We start from the raw sequence: 19,598 nt of genomic DNA on the forward strand, positions 1-19,598 counted from the left end.
TATGCCACCAAATTGTTAACCTAGATGAAATGGGAAAATTCCTGAAAACACAAAATATATGAAAACTGAATAACAAAGAAATATAAAATCTGAATAGACATATAACTAGAACAGAGAACAAACCAGTAATAAAAAACCTCCCAACAAAGAAAAGCCCTAGACCAAGTGGCTTCACTGGTGAATTCTACCAAACTGGAGAGTTGGTATTTCCTGAGGTAGACCAGTAAAAATGTATTGCTCGCCTTGCCCGCTGAAAGAAAATTGCATCTGGTGGTCCATATTGACAGGTATGGAGAAAAGCCATTTGCCAGATCAGTAGCTGCATACCAGGTACCAGAGTGTGTGATAATTTGCTCAAGCAATGAAACCACATCTGGTACATCAGCTGCAATTGGAGTCACCACCTGATTAATTTTATAATAATCCACTGTCATTCTCAAAGGTCCATCTCTCTTCTGCACAGGCCAGATAGGCAAGTTGAATGAGGATGTGGTGGGAATTACCACTCCTGCATCTCTCCCTGATGGTGGCATTTATTTCTGCAATTCCTCTAGAAATGCAGTATTGTTTTTGGTTTACTACTTTCCTAGGTAAAGGCAGCTCTAGTGGCTTCCACTTGGCATTTCCCACCACAATAGCCCTCACTCCACAGGTCAGGAAACTAGTGTGGGGATTCTGCCAGCTGCTGAGTATGTCTTTTCCTTTTATGTATTCCAGAATTGGCAAAATAACCACAGGATGGGTTCAGGGACCCAGTGGGCCCACTGTGATATGGACCTGAGCTAAAACTCTGTTAACCACATGACTTCTATAAGTCCCTACTCTGACTGGTAGACCATAGATTACACTTTGGACCTCCTAGAATTAGTGTCAGTTCAGAGCCAGTAGTCCCCAAAAGGTCTGGTTATTTCCTTTTCTCCAATGCACAGTTATCCTGGTAAAAGGCCAGTTCTCTTCAGAGAAGGCTTGGAGAAGGATTAATAGTATTAAATTTTGACAGTGTCCTTCTGCAAGGAAACCCAACCTCCCCTTCATTCAAGGGGTTCTGGGTCTGTAAACTGGCTTAAGTCTGGGAATTGATTGAGGGGCCATCACTCTCTGTTGTTACAATTCAGGTTAGACTTTTGTTCACTTGACCTAGAAATTTTCCACTTATACAGATCAGGTAAGAATTTAGTAGGTTCCTAACTATTTTACTTTTAGTAGGAATACCGTGATCACCTAGCCAATGCCATAGTTCTTCATAAGTCAGACTATTCTGATTGATGCTTTGACTCTGCTGTCCATTATGGTAACCATGCCCACTTGGCCTTTGATGGTTGACTGCCACCACTTGGTCCTTGCCATCTCAGGATCCAATTACTCCCATTGTTTTTAGATTTCCCAATTTCACTGTAAGGTCTGGTCTACAGAGAAGAGTGATCACAGAGTTCTCCAAGGATGCCAAGGCTCCTCTCTTAAATCTGTTTCTCACAGTCATGATGAAAGGTATGTCTTCTGGACTCTCCTAGGTTGGATGAGCAGATCTTAAATGACAAATCCACTTTAACATTCCAACCTCTCTAAGCCTTTTAATTCTTTCCCCTACATTAGACAAGTCTGGAATGTCTAACTTATTCACTGTGAGTAACCTTTTGGTCCATGTTTCAGTCAACCAACCAAACTGTTAGAACCTTTTCTAATTCCCCAAGCTGAAATGTTAAATACTGAATCTCAGCTTAGTGAGTCTACATCAGTTGGCCTGATCCAACTTTATGTTCCTTCCACCATTATCCCACATCTTTAACATCCATTCCCACACATATTCCTTGGATTTCTGCCTGTAAAAATTAGAAAACTCAAGTAGTTCTTTTGGAGTGTAGTGCACTTCCTCATGGGTCACTCTTTGTACCTCACCTTTAGTGGCCTACTGGGATTTGAATCTAGTTATAGATCTGGAAACCAAGAAATGCTGTGGGAGTGGTTCCTGAGGAAACTCAGCCTTGTCTTGCATGACAGCTGCCTCTGGAGAGGTCATTACAGTTTCCTCAGGCAATGCAGGGTTAATACTCTCAGACAGGGGTGGAGTGGCCATTCCCACTGGTGTTGGGTGAAGAGGCCGCTCCCCTGGCAAAGAAGACTTATCAGAATTTAGAGCTTTCAACATCCCAAGCTTTAACTAAGTCTTTCCATACATCCCTGTTCCAACTTTCAGGATCCTATTCCTTTTCAGTCAATGCCCTTACTTTATAAATTTATTTATTTATATTTAGCTGCATTGGGTCTTCGTTGCTGTGTGTGGGCTTCTCATTGCAGTGGCTTCTCTTGTTGCAGAGCACGGGCTCTAGGCACGTGGGCTTCAGTAGTTGTGGCACGTGGGCTTCAGTAGTTGTGGCACGTGGGCTCAGTAGTTGTGGCACAAGGCTTCGTTGCTCCTCGGCATGTGGGATCTTCCTGGACCAGGGTTCAAACTCGTGTCCCCTGCATTGGCAGGAAGATTCTTAACCACTGCATCACCAGGGAAGTCCCAATGCCCTCACTTTAACATTAGCCACCCAGTGAGGCTGGGAGATCAACTTGTAATTCAGCTAGTCAGAGAATGAGATTCTCCGTTTAATTTTCATCAGTCTTAGCCAGGAGCTATAGGAGATTAAGGGTCTCCTTCAAGGCACACACAAAAGCTTTCAGGTCATTTATGTGGCAATTTAGCTGGGAATCTGATTCCCTGAGCTCATCCTTTTCTTTCCCCACTTTGTTCAGTGACATTAGGAGCAACCAACCAATCTCATTATATTTGTTAATTTGCCAAAAATGTTTGAGAGTGTCATATACACAGTCACCCAGATTCTTGCTTCTTATAAGCAGTGCATTAGGAATATCCAATGGTGACATTTTTCATATCTTAATTGCCAGATCATGCCAAGGATGGAGATAAACAGGATACTGGCTATAAGTAGTTAAGGTGCATGTCAAAGGAATGATTTCAATGAGCCCAGATTCTTGCATCTTCCCAGTTAATGAATTTAGAGAAGTGCAAAATTCATTAACTTGAAATATCTGGTTTTCTTTAATTAACGATAATCTTTTTTGATGTTCCAGCTACCTGTTGTTGTTGGGTTTTTTTAATGCAAAACATCCTATATATCCTTGGTCCTCACTTACTTCTTTATTTTTTGTTTTTTTGGGGTATTTTTTTTGTTTTTTTTTTGCAGTACGTGGGCCTCTCACTGTTGTGGCCTCTCCCATTGCGGAGCACAGGCTCCAGATGCGCAGGCTCAGTGGCCATGGCTCATGGGCCCAGCCGCTCCGCGGCATGTGGGATCTTCCCAGACCGGGGCACGAACCTGTGTCCCCTGCATTGGCAGGCAGACTCTCAACCACTGTGCCACCAGGGAAGCCCCTCCCCTTACCTCTTTGTTTTTTTTCTTTTTTTTTTGCGGTATGCGGGCCTCTCACTGTTGCGGCCTCTCCCGTTGCGGAGCACAGGCTCCGGACGCGCAGGCCCAGCGGCCATGGCTCACGGGCCCAGCCGCTCCGCGGCATGTGGGATCCTCCCAGACCGGGGCACGAACCCGTATCCCCTGCATCGGCAGGCGGACTCTCAACCACTGCGCCACCAGGGAGGCCCCCCTTACCTCTTTGGAACAGTGCCTCACAGCTATCTGAGAGGCTGTCTCCTGGGCTTAAGTTTTCAGCAAGTCCACCAAATAAAACATAATTCTCAACTTTTAGGTTGTGCATTTTTTTCAGTTGATATATATATCTTTTTTTTCTCTTATAATGAATCAGCTCACATGATTGTGGAGGCTAAGAAGTCTCATGATCTCTACTTGGCAAGCTAGAGACCCAGGAGAGCCCAAGGTATAGTTCCAGTCTAAAAGCCAGCAGGTCCAAGACCCAAGAAGAGCTGATGTTTCGGTTCAAGCCTAAAGACTGAAAAGACTAAAGTCCCAGCCCAAGGCAGTCAGACAGGTGGAGTTCCCTGCTACTTAGCCTTTTTTTGTTCTATTCAGGTCTTTAATTGGATAAGACCCACCCACATTAGGGAGGGCATTCTGCTTTACTCAGTCTACTGATTCAAGTGTCAATCTCATCCAGAAACATCTTCACAGACATACCCAGAATATCTGACTAAATGTCTGGGCTCCCTGTGGCCCAGTCAAGTTGACACATAAAATTGACCCGCACAACTATCAACAGAGTAAAAAGGCAATACACAGAATGGGAGAAAATATTTGCAAATCACATGTCTGATAAGTAATTAACATCCAGAATATATAAAGAATTCCTACAACTCAACAAGAACAAACCTAGTTCCAAAATGGACAAAAGACTTGAATAGACATTTCTCCGAAGAATATATACACATGACAAGCAAGCACATGAAAAAATGCTCAACATCACTAATCATTTGGGAAATGCAAATCAAAATCACAATGAGATACTTCAGACCCATTAGGATAGCTATTATGAGAAAAAAAGCCAAAACCTAGAAAATAACAAGTGTTGGTGAGAGTGTGAGGAAATTGGAACCCTTGTGCACTGCTAAGGATGTAAAATGGTGCAGCCATACAGAAAACAGTATGGCAGTTCCTTAAGAAATGAAAAATAAAATTACCATATGATCCAGCAATTCTACTCCTGGATATACAAATAATTGACAGCAGGGACTTAAACAGATATTTGTACTCCTATGTTCATAGCAGCATTATTCACAATGGCAGAGAGGTGGAAGCAACTCGCATGTCCAATGATGAATGAGTGGATAAACAAAACGTGATATATACATACAATGGAATAATAGCCTTAAAAAGAAAGGAAATTCTAACAGATAATACAATAGTGATGAACACTGAGGACATGCTAAATGAAATAAACCAGGCACAAAAGGACAAATACTTTATGATTTCACTTAGATAAGGTATCTAGAGTAGGCAAATTCATAGAGACAGAAAGATGAATGGTTGTTGCCAGGGTCTGGGGGAAAAGGGGAATGGGTAGTTACTGTTTAATGGGTCAGTGTTTCTGTTTGGGGTGATGAAAAAGTTCTGAAAATAGATAGTGGTATGGTTATATAACATTATAAATGTACTTAATGCCAATGAATTGTACAATTAAAAATACTTAAAATCACAAATTTTATGTTATGTGTATTTTACCACAATAAAAAATTGAAAAATAGGTAATTGCCTGTTTCAAACAAAAATAATTGGAATGTAATAAATATTGAGTTTATAATACATGTAGAAGTATGATACAACACAGACGTGGAGAACAAACTTATGGATATCAAGGGGGGAAGAGGGGGAGGGGATAAATTGGGAGATTGGGATTGACATATATACACTATTGATACTATGCATAAAGTAGATAACTAATGAGAACCTACTGTATAGCACAGGGAACTCTACTCAGTGCTCTGTGGTGACCTAAATGGGAAGGAAGTCCAAAAAACAGGGGATATATATATATATATATGGCTGATTCACTTTGCTGTACAGTAGAAACTAACACAACATTGTAAAGCAATTATACTCCAATAAAAATTTAAAAAAAAAGAAGTATGATACAAATTTCACATAGGCCAGGAGAGAGAAAAAGGTAGAATATTGCTGCAAGGTTTATACAGTGTTCAAAAGTAGTGTAATACCACGTTAAGGTAAATGGTGGTAAGCTAAATATGTACACTATGAACCCCAAAGCAAAAAGTATAGCTAGTAAACCAGTAAAGGAAATAAAGTGGAATCATAATATAGATCCACTCTAAAGAAGTCAGAAGAAGAATAAAAGGAAACAAAAACTAAAAAAAGGGACAAACAGAAAACAGACAGCAAGATGGTAAATTTAAACCTAACCATATTGATAATTACATTAAACATAAATGGTCTAAACATCCAATTAAAAGGCAGAAATTGTCAGGTTGGATAAAAAAAGAAACCCAATTATATGCTTCCTGTAAGAAACCATTTTAAATATAATAACCCAAATATGTTTAAACCAAAAGAATAGAAAAAGGAAAAGAAGGACTTCTCTGGAGGTCCAGTGGTTAAGACTGCACACTTCCGGGCCTCCCTGGTGGCGCAGTGGTTGAGAGTCCGCCTGCCGATGCAGGGGATACGGGTTCGTGCCCCGGTCTGGGAGGATCCCATGTGCCGCGGAGCGGCTGGGCCCGTGAGCCAAGGCCGCTGAGCCTGTGCGTCCGGAGCCTGTGCTCCGCAACGGGAGAGGCCACAACAGTGAGAGGCCCGCGTACAGCAAAAAAAAAAAAAAAAAAAAGACTGCACACTTCCACTGCAGGGGGCATGGGTTTGATCCTTGGTCAGTGAACTAAGATCCCACATGCCATGTGGCACAGCCAAAAAAGAAAAAAAAAAGAAAAGGAAAAGGATGGTAACACTCATCAAAGGAAAGCCAGAGTGACTATATATATATATATTTTTTTTTTCAGTACACGGGCCTCTCACTGTTGTGGCCTCTCCCGTTGCGGAGCACAGGCTCCGGACGCGCAGGCTCAGCGGCCATGGCTCACGGGCCCAGCCGCTCAGCAGCATGTGGGATCTTCCCGGACCGGGGCACGAACCCGTGTCCCCTGCATCGTCAGGCGGACTCTCAACCACTGCGCCACCAGGGAAGCCCCTAGAGTGACTATATTAATAACAAAGTAAGTTACAGAGAAAAATATATTACTAGAGATAAATAGGGTCATTTCATAACAGTAAAGTAGCCAATTCATTGAGAGAACATAACAATTCTAAACATTTAGGCATCTAGTAGCAGAGATTCAAAGTACATGAAGAAAATTTGATAGACTGTCAGAAGAACTAGAAAAATGCACAGTTACAGTCAAACATTTCTACATCCCTCTTCCGATAATTGATAGATAAAGCTGAGAAAAAACAACAGGAGACTTGAAAAATACTATCAACCAGCTTGATGTAATCGTTATTTTACAGAGTATTCAACAACAGGACACAAATTGTATTCAATTGCATATGTAACATTTACCAATATAGACCATATTCTGAGCCATAAAACAAATTTCAAGAAATTTACTAGTATTCAGATCATATCAAACAAGTTCTCTGACTCCAAAGAAACTGAATTAGAAATAAATAAGAGATGGACTTCCCTGGTGGCGCAGTGGTTCAGAATCCACCTGCCAATGCAGGTGGACACTGGTTCAAGCCCCGGTCCGGGAAGATCCCACATGCCGCGGAGCAACTAAGTCCGTGTGCCACAACTACTGAGCTTGCGCTCTAGAGCCCATGAGCCACAACTACTGAGCCCATGTGCCACAACTACTGAAGCCCTTGCTCCTAGAGCCTGTGCTCTGCAACAAGAGAAGCCACTGCTATGAGAAGCCCGCACACCGCAACCAAGAGTAGCCCCTGCTTGCTGCAACTAGAGAAAGCCCATGCGCAACAACGAAGACCCAACACAGCCAAAAATAAATAAATAAATTTTAAAAAAAAGGAAATTTACTAGGATTCAGATCATATGAAATAAGTTCTCTGACCCCAAAGAAATTGAACTAGAAATAAATAAGAGATGGACTTCCCTGCTGGTGAGGTGGTTAAAAATCTGCCTGTCAGTTCAGGGGACACGGGTACAAGCCCTGGTCCAGGAGGATCCCACATGCCATGGAGCAACTAAGCCCATGTGCCACAACTACTGAGCCTGTGCTCTAGAGCCCGTGAGCCACAACTACTGAAGCCCGTGCACCTAGAGCCCATGCTCCACAACAAGAGAAGCCACCGCAATGAGAAGCCCACACACTGCAACAAAGAGTAGCCCCCATTCGCCACAACTAGAGAAAGCCCGTGCACAGCAACGAACACCCAGTGCAGCCATAAATAAATAAATAAATAAATAAATAAATAAATAAGAGAAAAACGTTTCTAAGTATTTGGAAACTCAATAACACTCTTCTAAATAACTCATGGGTCAAAGAAAAAATGAAATTATAACATTTAAAACTGAATGAAAATGAAAACAACATTTTCATTTGCAGAGGGGGGATATATGGAACAAAACACTTATTACAACAACAACAAAAAGTTATCAAATCAATGACCTCAGCTTCTCCTTTAAGAAACTAGAAAAAAAGAAGAGCAAATTATACCCAAAGCAAATAGTGTAAATGAAATGATGAAGATCAGTGCAGAAATCAGTAAAATAGAAAACAGAAAAGCAGTTAATCTGTGATATCAAAAGTCGCTTCTTTGAGAAGATCAGTAAAATTGATAAACCTCTAGCCAGACTGATAAGGAGAGTCAGAGAAGGACAAATTACTAATATCAGAAATAAGAGTGACATTACTACAGATTCTACAGATAGTAAAGAGATAATACTATGAATAACTTTAGGTCAATAAACTCAACAACTCAGGTGAAATGGACAAATTCCTTGAAAGACAAACTGTGAAAGCTCACTTAAGAAGAAATAGATAACCAGAATAACTCTACGATTTTTTTTTTTTTTTTTTTTGTAGTACATGGGCGTCTCACTGTTGTGGCCTCTCCCGTTGTGGAGCACAGGCTCCGGACGCGCAGGCTCAGTGGCCATGGCTCACGGGCCCAGCCGCTCCACAGCATGTGGGATCTTCCCGGACCGGGGCACGAACCCGTGTCCCCTACATCGGCAGGCAGACTCTCAACCACTGCGCCACCAGGGAAGCCCATCCATGATTTTATTTTTTTTTTCATTGAATTTGTAGCTTAAAACTTTCCCAGGAATTGAACCCCAAGTCTAGATGGTTCCTCTGATTATTTTCCCCACCCTACCCAAATATTGGTGGTTTCTTTGTTTTTTAAATTTAATTAAATTAATTTATTTAGTTATTTGTTTGCGTTGGGTCTTCGTTGCTGCATGCGGGCTTTCTCTAGTTGCATCAAGTGGGGGCTACTCTTCATTGCGGTGTGCAGGCTTCTTATCATTGCAGTGGTTTCTCTTGTTGCGGATCTTGGGCTTTAGGCTCATGGGCTTCAGTAGTTGTAGCACATGGGCTCAGTAGTTGTGGCTCGCTGGCTCTAGAGCACAGGCTCAGTAGTTGTGGTGCACAGGCTTAGTTGCTCTGCAGCATGTGGGATCTTCCTGGACCAGGGATCGAACCTGTGTCCCCTGCATTGGCAGGTGGATTCTTAACCAATGCGCCACCAGGGAAGTCCAACATTGGTGGTTTCTACCAAACATATAAAAGGAAATGCCGGGGGCTTCCCTGGTGGTGCAATGGTTGGGAGTCTGCCTGCCGATGCAGGGGACACGGGTTCGTGCCCCGGCCCGGGAAGATCCCACATGCCGCAGAATGGCTGGGCCCGTGAGCCATGGCCGCTGAGCCTGCGCATCTGGAGCCTGTGCTCCGCAACGGGAGAGGCCACAGCAGTGAGAGGCCCGCGTACAGAAAAAAAAAAAAAAAAGGAAATGCCAATACTCAACAAACTCTTACAGAAAATTGAAAAGAATATTCTACCTAAGTCTATAAAGCTACCACTATTCTGATGTCAAAACCAAAGTCATTGTAAGAAAAAATAACTACACACCAACATACTTTATAATTATAGATACAAAAATTGTTAACAAAAATTTAGCTAATCGAATACAACATAGTAAAAAGAATGCTACATCATGAGTAAATGAGATTTACTCTAAAAGTGTAAGGTTGGTTTAACATTCATAAGTCAATGTAATTCACTATATTGCCAGATTCAGATAGGGGGGAAAAATCATGATTATCTCCTTAGATGTAGTAAAGACTTTTGATAAAACCCAATGCCTATTCCTGATTAAAAACTCACCAGGGGCTTCCCTGGTGGCGCAGTGGTTGAGAGTCCGCCTGCCGATGCAGGGGACACGGGTTCGTGCCCCGGTCCAGGAAGATCCCACATGCCGCGGAGCGGCTAGGCCCGTGAGCCATGGCCGCTGAGCCTGCGCGTCCGGAGCCTGTGCTCCGCAACGGGAGAGGCCACAACAGTGAGAGGCCCGCGTAACGCAAAAAAAAAAAAAAAAAAAAAAACTCATCAAACTAGGAAAAGAAGGAATTTCCTCAACTTGATAAAGAGCCATAAAATACATACAGCTGCTATCATACTTAATGGTAGAAGACCGAATGCTTTCCCCTAAAGCCTAACATCAAGAACAAAGCAAGGATGTCTCATCACTTTTATTCAACTTGATATTGGAGGTCCTAGCCTAACCAATAAGTCAAGAACCAAGTTTAAGTGCACAGAGATATGAAAGGAGGAAATAAAACTGCCTCTATTAGTATATGACAGGATTGTCTATGTAGAAAATCCGAAGACTGTAAAAAGAATATCTATGAGAACTAATAAATTAGGTTTCAGTATACAAGATCGATATACAAAAATTTATTGTATTTCTTTGTTAGTTGTGAACAATCGAGAATAGAAATTAAGGAACAATACTATTTACAATAGTATAAAAAATATGAACCACTTGGGGATAAATCTGACAAAAGATATGCAAAGCACTTCTGAGAAAAATTAGACCTAAATAAATGGAGAGATATGCTATATTCAAGGGTCAGAGACTCAGTATTGTTAAGATTTCAATTCTCCCCAAATTGATCTACAAATTCAATACATTCCCAGTCAAAATACCAGTAGGCTTTTTTTTTTCCCCGATAGTATTTGACAGACTGATTTTAAATATCCTATGGAAAAGCAAAGGGAGAAAGCAGTGTGGATAAAGACAGTTTTTATTTTTTTAAATAAATTTATTTATTATTTATTTTTGGCTGCTTTGGTTCTTGCTGTACGTGGGCTTTCCCTAGTTGCAGCGAGCGGGGGCTACTTTTCATTGAGGTGCCCGGGCTTCTCACTGCGGTGGCTTCTTGTGTTGTAGAGCACGGGCTCTAGGTGTGCGGGCTTCAGTAGTTGTGGCATGTGAGCTCAGTAGCTATGGCTCGTGGGCTCTAGAGCACAGGCTCGGTAGTTGTGGTGCAAGGGCTTAGTAGCTCCGTGGCATGTGGGATCTTACTGGACCGAGGCTCAAACCCATGTCCCCTGCATTGGCAGGTGGATTCTTAACCACTGCGCCATCAGGGAAGTCTCAAAGACAGGTTTCAGATTATGAGTGTTTGAGTCTTGAGAGAAAAGCCCAAGATGAGGAAAAGGAGGTAAAAAAGGAAGATGAGAGAAGTTGGGCACAATTGAAAAAGAACAAAGTTTAGGAATTAAAACTACATGATTTCAAGAATTATTATGAAACCTCAGTAATCAAGACACTGTGGTACTGCAGGACTTCTCTGGTGGCACAGTGGTTAAGAATCTGTCTGCCCGGGCGCGAGCCGCGGCTAAAGGCGCGGACCCCGGAGACGGGCGTGGGGCGCTGGGGCTGCTGCTGCCGCCGCCACAAGGCCTGTGTGCAAGCGCAGGTCACTGTCCACCCCGCCTTCCGGGGAGCCTGTGCACCCCGCCACTGCCGGGGTCCCGGGACCCAGGGAGAGCTTTTCCGGGAAAGCGCACGGAGCGCCTCGGTCTGGTGCAACGTCACATCGGCCTCTGCCGCCGCAGGCCCGCCCCACACTGCGCGCCCCTCCCTCCCCTCTGCCTGAGTGAGCCAGAGCCCCCGAATCAGCGGCTCCTTTAAACCGGTCCTGTCTGAGCGAAGAACGGACGCCCTCCGGCGACCTACGCGCAGAGGCGGGGCCAGGTCCAAGGCTGAGACCCGGGAGCTGTGAGAGCAGAGAAGAGACAGGGAAATCTCTCTGTGCAGCCTCGGAGGCAGCGGATTAAAGCTCCACGGTCCACTTGATGTGCCCTGCGTCTGTGGAGTGCATGAATGGACAGCGAATCATCCCAAATTGAGGAAGTGGACTTTGAGGACAAGATTTAAGACTTTCCCCCCTTTTCCTCTTTTTACAACGAATTATCCCAAATTAAGGAGGTGGACTTAGAGAGCAAGATCTCGGACTTTTCGCCCTTTTCCTCTTTTTACAACGAATTATCCCAAATTGAGGAGGTGGACTTGGAGAGCAAGATTTTTGATTTTTCCCCCTGCTCTCTTTTTATGAATGTGTATGTGTATCCTTCTGTGTGAGATTTTCTCTGTATAGCTTTGCTTCCACCATATGTCCCAGGGTTCTATCTGTCCGTTTTTTTTTCAATAATTACTTTTTAATTTTAATAACGCTACTATATTTCATACTTTATTCTATTTTACTTTACCTGCTCTTTCTTTTTTTCCTACCTTCCCTTCCTCCCTCCCTCCCTCCGCCCCTCCTTTCCTTCTTTCTCTTTCTTTCCTTCCTCCCTCCCTCCCTCCCTTCTTCCTTTCACTCTTTCTTTTTTTTCCTTCCTCCCTCCCTCCCTCCCTTCTTCCTTTCACTTTCTTTTTCTTTCCTTCCTCCCTCCCTCCCTCCTTTCTTTCTTTCTTCCTTCCTTCCTTCCTTTCTTTCCTTCTTCCTTTCTTTCTCTCTCTCTTTCTTTCTTCTACTAATTCTTTCTTTCTACTTTTTCTCCCTTTTATTCTGAGCCGGGTAGATGAAAGGCTCTTGGTGCTGCAGCCAGGAGTCAGTGCTGTGCCTCTGAAGTGGGAGAGCCAACTTCAGGACACGGGTCCACAAGAGACCTCCCAGCTCCACATAATATCAAGCAGCGAAATTCTCCCAGAGATCTCCATCTCAACACCAGCACCCAGCATCAGTCAACGACCAGCAAGCTACAGTGCTGGTCACCCTATGCCAAACAACTAGCAAGGCAGGAACACAACCCTACCCATTAGCAGAGAGGCTGCCTAAAAACATAATAAGGCCACAGGCACCCCAAAACACACCACCAGACGTGGACCTGTCCACCAGAAAGACAAGATCGAGCCTCAACCACCAGAACACAGGCACTAGTCCCCCCCACCAGGAAGCCTACACAACCTACTGAAACAACCTTAGCCACTGGGGACAGACACCAAAAACAACGGGAACTACGAATCTGCAGCCTGCAAAAAGGAGACCCCAAACACAGTAAGATAAGCAAAATGAGAAGACAGAAAAACACACAGCAGGTGAAGGAGCAAAATAAAAACCTACCAGACCTCACAAATGAAGAGGTAATAGGCAGTCTACCTGAAAAAGAATTCAGAATAATGGTAGTAAAGATGATCCAAGATTCTATTTCCAAGATCCAAAATCTTGGAAATAGAATAGACAAAATGCAAGAAACAGTTAACAAGGACCTAGAAGAACTAAAGACGAATCAAGCATCGATTAAAAACACAATAAATGAAATGAAAAATACTCTAGATGGGAACAATAGCAGAATAACTGAGGCAGAAGAACGGATAAGTGAGGTGGAAGATAAAATAGTGGAAATAACTGATGCAGAGCAAAATAAAGAAAAAAGAATGAAAAGAACAGAGGACAGTCTCAGAGACCTCTGGGACAACATTAAACACACCAACATTCGAATTATAGGGGTTCCAGAAGAAGAAGAGAAAAAGAAAGGGACTGAGAAAATATTTGAAGAGATTATAGTTGAAAACTTCCCTAATATGGGAAAGGAAATAGTTACTCAAGTCCAGGAGGCACAGAGAGTCCCATACAGAATAAATCCAAGGAGAAATACGCCAAGACACATATTAATCAAACTGTCAAAAATTAAACACAAAGAAATCATATTAAAAGCAGCAAGGGAAAAACAACAAATAACACACAAGGGAATCCCCATCAGGTTAACAGCTGATCTCTCAGCAGAAACTCTACAAGCCAGAAGGGAGTGGCAGGACATAATTAAAGTGATGAAGGAGAGAAACCTGCAACCAAGATTACTCTACCCAGCAAGGATCTCATTCAGATTTGATGGAGAAATTAAAACCTTTACAGACAAGCAAAAGCTGAGAGAGTTCAGCACCACCAAACCAGCTTTACAACAAATGCTAAAGGAACTTCTCTAGGCAAGAAACACAACAGAAGGAATATACCTACAATAACGAACCCAAAGCAACTAAGGAAATGGGAATAGGAACATACATATCAATAATTACCTTAAATGTAAATGGACTAAATGCTCCCACCAAAAGACACAGATTGGCTGAATGAATACAAAAACAAGACCCATATATATGCTGTCTACAAGAGACCCACTTCAGACCTAGAGACACATACAGACTGAAAGTAAGGGGATGGAAAAAGATATTCCATGCAAATGAAAATCAAAAGAAAGCTGGAGTAGCAATTCTTATATCAGACAAAATAGACTTTAAAATAAAGATTATTAGAAGAGACAAAGAAGGACACTACATAATGATAAAGGGATCGATCCAAGAAGAAGATATAACAATTGTAAATATTTATGCACCCAACATAGGAGCACCTCAATACATAAGGCAAATACTAACAGCCATAAAAGGGAAAATCGTCAGTAACACACTCATAGTAGGGGACTTTAACACCCCACTTTCACCAATGGACAGATCATCCAAAATGAAAATAAATAAGGAAACACAAGCTTTCAATGATACATTAAACAAGATGGACTTAATTGATATTTATAGGACATTCCATCCAAAAACAACAGAATACACATTTTTCTCAAGTGCTCATGGAACATTCTCCAGGATAGATCATATCTTGGGTCACAAATCAAGCCTTGGTAAATTTAAGAAAATTGAAATTGTATCAAGTATCTTTTCCGACCACAATGCTATGAGACTAGATATCAATTACAGGAAAAGAGCTGTAAAAAATACAAACACATGGAGGCTAAACAATACACTACTCAATAACGAAGTGATCACTGAAGAAATCAAAGAGGAAATAAAAAAATACCTAGAAACAAATGACAATGGAGACACGAAGACCCAAAACCTATGGGACGCAGCAAAAGCAGTTCTAAGGGGGAAGTTTATAGCAATACAATCCCACCTTAAGAAACAGGAAACATCTTGAGTAAACAACCTGACCCTGCACCTAAAGCAATTAGAGAAAGAAGAACAAAAAACCCCCAAAGTTAGCAGAAGGAAAGAAATCATAAAGATCAGATCAGAAATAAAGGAAAAAGAAATGAAGGAAACGATAGCAAAGATCAATAAAACTAAAAGCTGGTTCTTTGAGAAGATAAACAAAATTGACAAACCATTAGCCAGACTCATCAAGAAAAAAGGGAGAAGACTCAAATCAATAGAATTAGAAATGAAAAAGGAGAAGTAACAACTGACACTGCAGAAATACAAAAGATCATGAGAGATTACTACAAGAAACTCTATGCCAATAAAATGGACAACCTGGAAGAAATGGACAAATTCTTAGAAATGCACAACCTGCCAAGACTGAATCAGGAAGAAATAGAAAATATGAATAGACCAATCACAAGCACTGAAATTGAAACTGTGATAAAAAAATCTTCCAACAAACAAAAGCCCAGGACCAGATGGCTTCACAGGCGAATTGTATCAAACATTTAGAGAAGAGCTAACACCCATCCTTCCCAAACTCTTCCAAACAATTTCAGAGGAAGGAACACTCCCAAACTCATTCTACGAGGCCACCATCACCTTGATACCAAAACCAGGCAAGGATGTCACAAAGAAAGAAAACTACAGGCCAATATCACTGATGAACATAGATGCAAAAATCCTCAACAAAATACTAGCAAACAGAATCCAACAGCACATTAAAAGGATCATACACCATGATCAAGTGGGGTTTATTCCAGGAATGCAAGGATTCTTCAATATACGCAAATCAATCAATGTGATACACCATATTAACAAGTTGAAGGAGAAAAACCATATGATCATCTCAATAGATGCAGAGAAAGCTTTCGACAAAATTCAACACCCATTTATGATAAAAACCCTGCAGAAAGTAGGCATAGAGGGAACTTTCCTCAACATAATAAGGGCCATATATGACAAACCCACAGCCAACATCGTCCTCAATGGTGAAAAACTGAAACCATTTCCACTAAGATCAGGAACAAGACAAGGTTGCCCACTCTCACCACTCTTATTCAACATAGTTTTGGAAGTTATAGCCACAGCAATCAGAGAAGAAAAGGAAATAAAAGGAATCCAAATTGGAAAAGAAGAAGTAAAGCTGTCACTGTTTGCAGATGACATGATACTATACATAGAGAATCCTAAAGATGCTACCAGAAAACTACTAGAGCTAATCAATGAATTTGGTAAAGTAGCAGGAAACAAAATTAATGCACAGAAATCTTTGGCATTTCTGTACACTAATGATGAAAAATCTGAAAATGAAATCAAGAAAACACTCCCATTTACCACTGCAACAAAAAGAATAAAATATCTAGGAATAAACCTACCTAAGGAGACAAAAGACCTGTATGCAGAAAATTATAAGACACTGATGAAAGAAATTAAAGATGATACAAATAGATGGAGAGATATACCATGCTCCTGGATTGGAAGAATCAATATTGTGAAAATGACTCTACTACCCAAAGCAATCTACAGATTCAATGCAATCCCTATCAAACTACCACTGGCATTTTTCACAGAACTAGAACAAAAAATTTCAAAATTTGTTTGGAAAAACAAAAGACCCCGAATAGCCAAAGCAATCTTGAGAACGAAAAACGGAGCTGGAGGAATCAGGCTCCCTGACTTCAGACTATACTACAAAGCTACAGTAATCAAGACAGTGTGGTACTGGCACAAAAACAGAAAGATAGATCAATGGAACAGGATAGAAAGCCCAGAGATAAACCCACGCACATATGGTCACCTTATCTTTGATATAGGAGGCAGGAATGTACAGTGGAGAAAGGACAGCCTCTTCAATAAGTGCTGCTGGGAAAACTGGACAGGGACATGTAAAAGTATGAGATTAGATCATTCCCTAACACCATACACAAAAATTAGCTCAAAATGGATTAAAGACCTAAATGTAAGGCCAGAAACTATCAAACTCTTAGAGGAAAACATAGGCAGAACACTCTATGACATAAATCACAGCAAGATCCTTTTGCACCCACCTCCTAGAGAAATGGAAATAAAAACAAAGATAAACAAATGGGACCTAATGAAACTTCAAAGCTTTTGCACAGCAAAGGAAACCATAAACAAGACCAAAAGACAACCCTCAGAATGGCAGAAAATATTTGCAAATGAAGCAACTGGCAAAGGATTAATCTGCAAAATTTATAAACAGCTCATGCAGCTCAATAGCAAAAAAACAAACTACCCAATCCAAAAATGGGCAGAAGACTTAAATAGGCATTTCTCCAAAGAAGATATACAGACTGCCAACAAACACATGAAAGAATGCTCAACATCATTAATCATTAGAGAAATGCAAATCAAAACTATAATGAGATATCATCTCACACCAGTCAGAATGGCCATCATCAAGAAATCTAGAAACAATAAATGCTGGAGAGGGTGTGGAGAAAAGGGAACACTCTTGCACTGCTGGTGGGAATGTGAATTGGTACAGCCACTATGGAGAACACTATGGAGGTTCCTTAAAAAACTAAAAATAGAACTACCATATGACCCAGCAATCCCACTACTAGGCATATACCCTGAGAAAACCATAATTCAAAAAGAGACATGTACCAAAATGTTCATTGCAGCTCTATTCACAATAGCCCGGAGCTGGAAACAACCTAAGTGTCCATCATCGGATGAATGGATAAAGAAGATGTGGCACATATATACAATGGAATATTACTCAGCCATAAAAAGAAACGAAATTGAGCTATTTGTAATGAGGTGGATAGACCTAGAGTCTGTCATACAGAGTGAAGTAAGTCAGAAAGAGAAAGACAAATACTGTATGCTAACACATATATGTGGAATTTAAAAAAATGTCATGAAGAACCTAGGGGTAAAACGGAAATAAAGACACAGACCTACTTGAGAATGGACTTGAGGATATGGGGAGGGGGAAGGGTAAGCTGTGACAAAGCGAGAGAGAGGCATGGACATATATACAGTACCAAACGTAAGGTAGATAGATAGTGGGAAGCAGCCGCAGAGCACAGGGAGATCAGCTCATTGCTTTGTGACCGCCTGGAGGGGTGGGATGGGGAGGGTGGGAAGGAGGGAGATGCATGAAGGAAGGGATGTGGGAACAGATGTATATGTATGACTGATTCACTTTGTTATAAAGCAGAAACTAAAAAAAAAAAAAAAAAAAAAAAAAAGAAGAATCTGTCTGCCAATGCAGGGGACGTGGGTTTGAGCCCTGGTCCAGGAAGATCCCACATGCCGCTGAGCTACTAAGCCCATGTGCCACAACTACTGAGCCTGCACTCTAGAGCCTGCGAGCCAGAACTACTGAAGTCTGCACGCCTAGAGCCCGTGTTCTGCGACAAGAGAAGCCAGCGCAATGAGAAGCCTGCGCACCTCAATGAAGAGTAGCCCCCGCTCGCCGCAACTAGAGAAAGCCGCATGCAGCAGCAAAGACCCAACGCAGCCAAAAATAAATAAATTTAAAAAAAAGACACTGTAGTATTGGCATTAAGATAGACAAATAAATCAAGAGAACAGACTAGAGACTACATTAACTCACACATATATGATCAACGCTTTTCAGTAAAGGTGCAAATGCAATTTAATGGAGAAAACGTAGTCCTTTCAACAGAGCTAGAATAATTGTTTAAAAAAATATCAATCCATATCTGATATCATATACAAAGATTAAGACAAAAAGGATCATAGACCTAAATGTAAAATCTAAAAGTATAAAACTCCTAGAAGAATACATAAGAGAAAATGTATTGTCTTTGGATTTCTCTTGGCCAATAAACCCCTCTTCCATGAAGTGTTCAGGGGAAAGAAAGAAAAGGAGCTAGAACTCAATCACATTTCTTCTTGTTAATAAGTATTTGATAAAAGCTCAGTAGAGAACAAATTAAAACTATTGACTAAAGTTAGATACCAATATTAGCTATAGATTTTAATTTTTCTATCACAATCACTCAATAGCACATGTGATTTATTTCTTAAAAAGCTTGATTATCTCTGATATGGAAGTGAAAGGAATTAATGTAGAATTGGAGCTTGTTATCCACAGAGTCAGGTGAAATCGTCATTTGAAATCAGTGTGACCTCAAACAGTCAAATGTCATGAAAATAAAGTGAAACCTTAAAAAAAAATGTAGCTGGTCATGGAAAGTTTAAAAAGAAAGTTACAATCTATAAACTTTTCATTTACTACCTACCTCTCTGGCTCGATGGAGCTGTGCTTCCTCAATCCTAGTGATGACATCCTTTACAGTAAATGGGATCTCAAGCTTAGGGTCCTCTGATCTATCATGGACATTTTTGTACATTATGGTGAAATCCAAAGCTTCTTGTTCTCCTTCCTATTCACTGTCTATCTCAGTTGGCATCTGGATAAACGTTTTGGAAGTCGAGTGATTTCCTTTTATTTCTTCGTTTTTCACAGAATATAGGCAAATGCTAATAAAGCCGTCCACAAGAAAGCTAGAAGAGGCTTTTCCTGCTCCCAAAGGTTGTGGTGTACCCTGATACTAGCCGTGGTGTTTCAGTCTGGGTGATGTCATAATAGACCCATTGTGACGTTATCATTGACTCAAACATTTAAAGAGTGCTTACTATATGCAGAGAATTAAGCATTCTATATGCTGTGATGGTAGCGGGTGAAGGGGGGAGGGAGGGAAGGAAAGAAAAGA

The 19,598-nt window shown here is 41.3% G+C and overlaps 1 protein-coding gene across 1 annotated transcript in view; it reads right to left on the bottom strand.

Moving 5' to 3' along the window:
• FAM186A (family with sequence similarity 186 member A) overlaps positions 1-19,235 on the bottom strand; it is a gene marked incomplete at both ends in the record, with an annotated part of 98,181 nt that extends 78,946 nt beyond the window's left edge. Inside the window, 1 exon segment of the mRNA XM_082635309.1 lies at positions 19,125-19,235. Within this exon segment, the coding sequence (XP_082491435.1) occupies positions 19,125-19,235 (111 nt within the window).
• Between the last annotated feature and the right edge of the window lie 363 nt (positions 19,236-19,598).

Source organism: Mesoplodon mirus (assembly GCF_964341445.2).
Source record: "Mesoplodon mirus genome assembly, chromosome: 11".
Classification (NCBI taxonomy): domain Eukaryota; kingdom Metazoa; phylum Chordata; class Mammalia; order Artiodactyla; family Ziphiidae; genus Mesoplodon; species Mesoplodon mirus.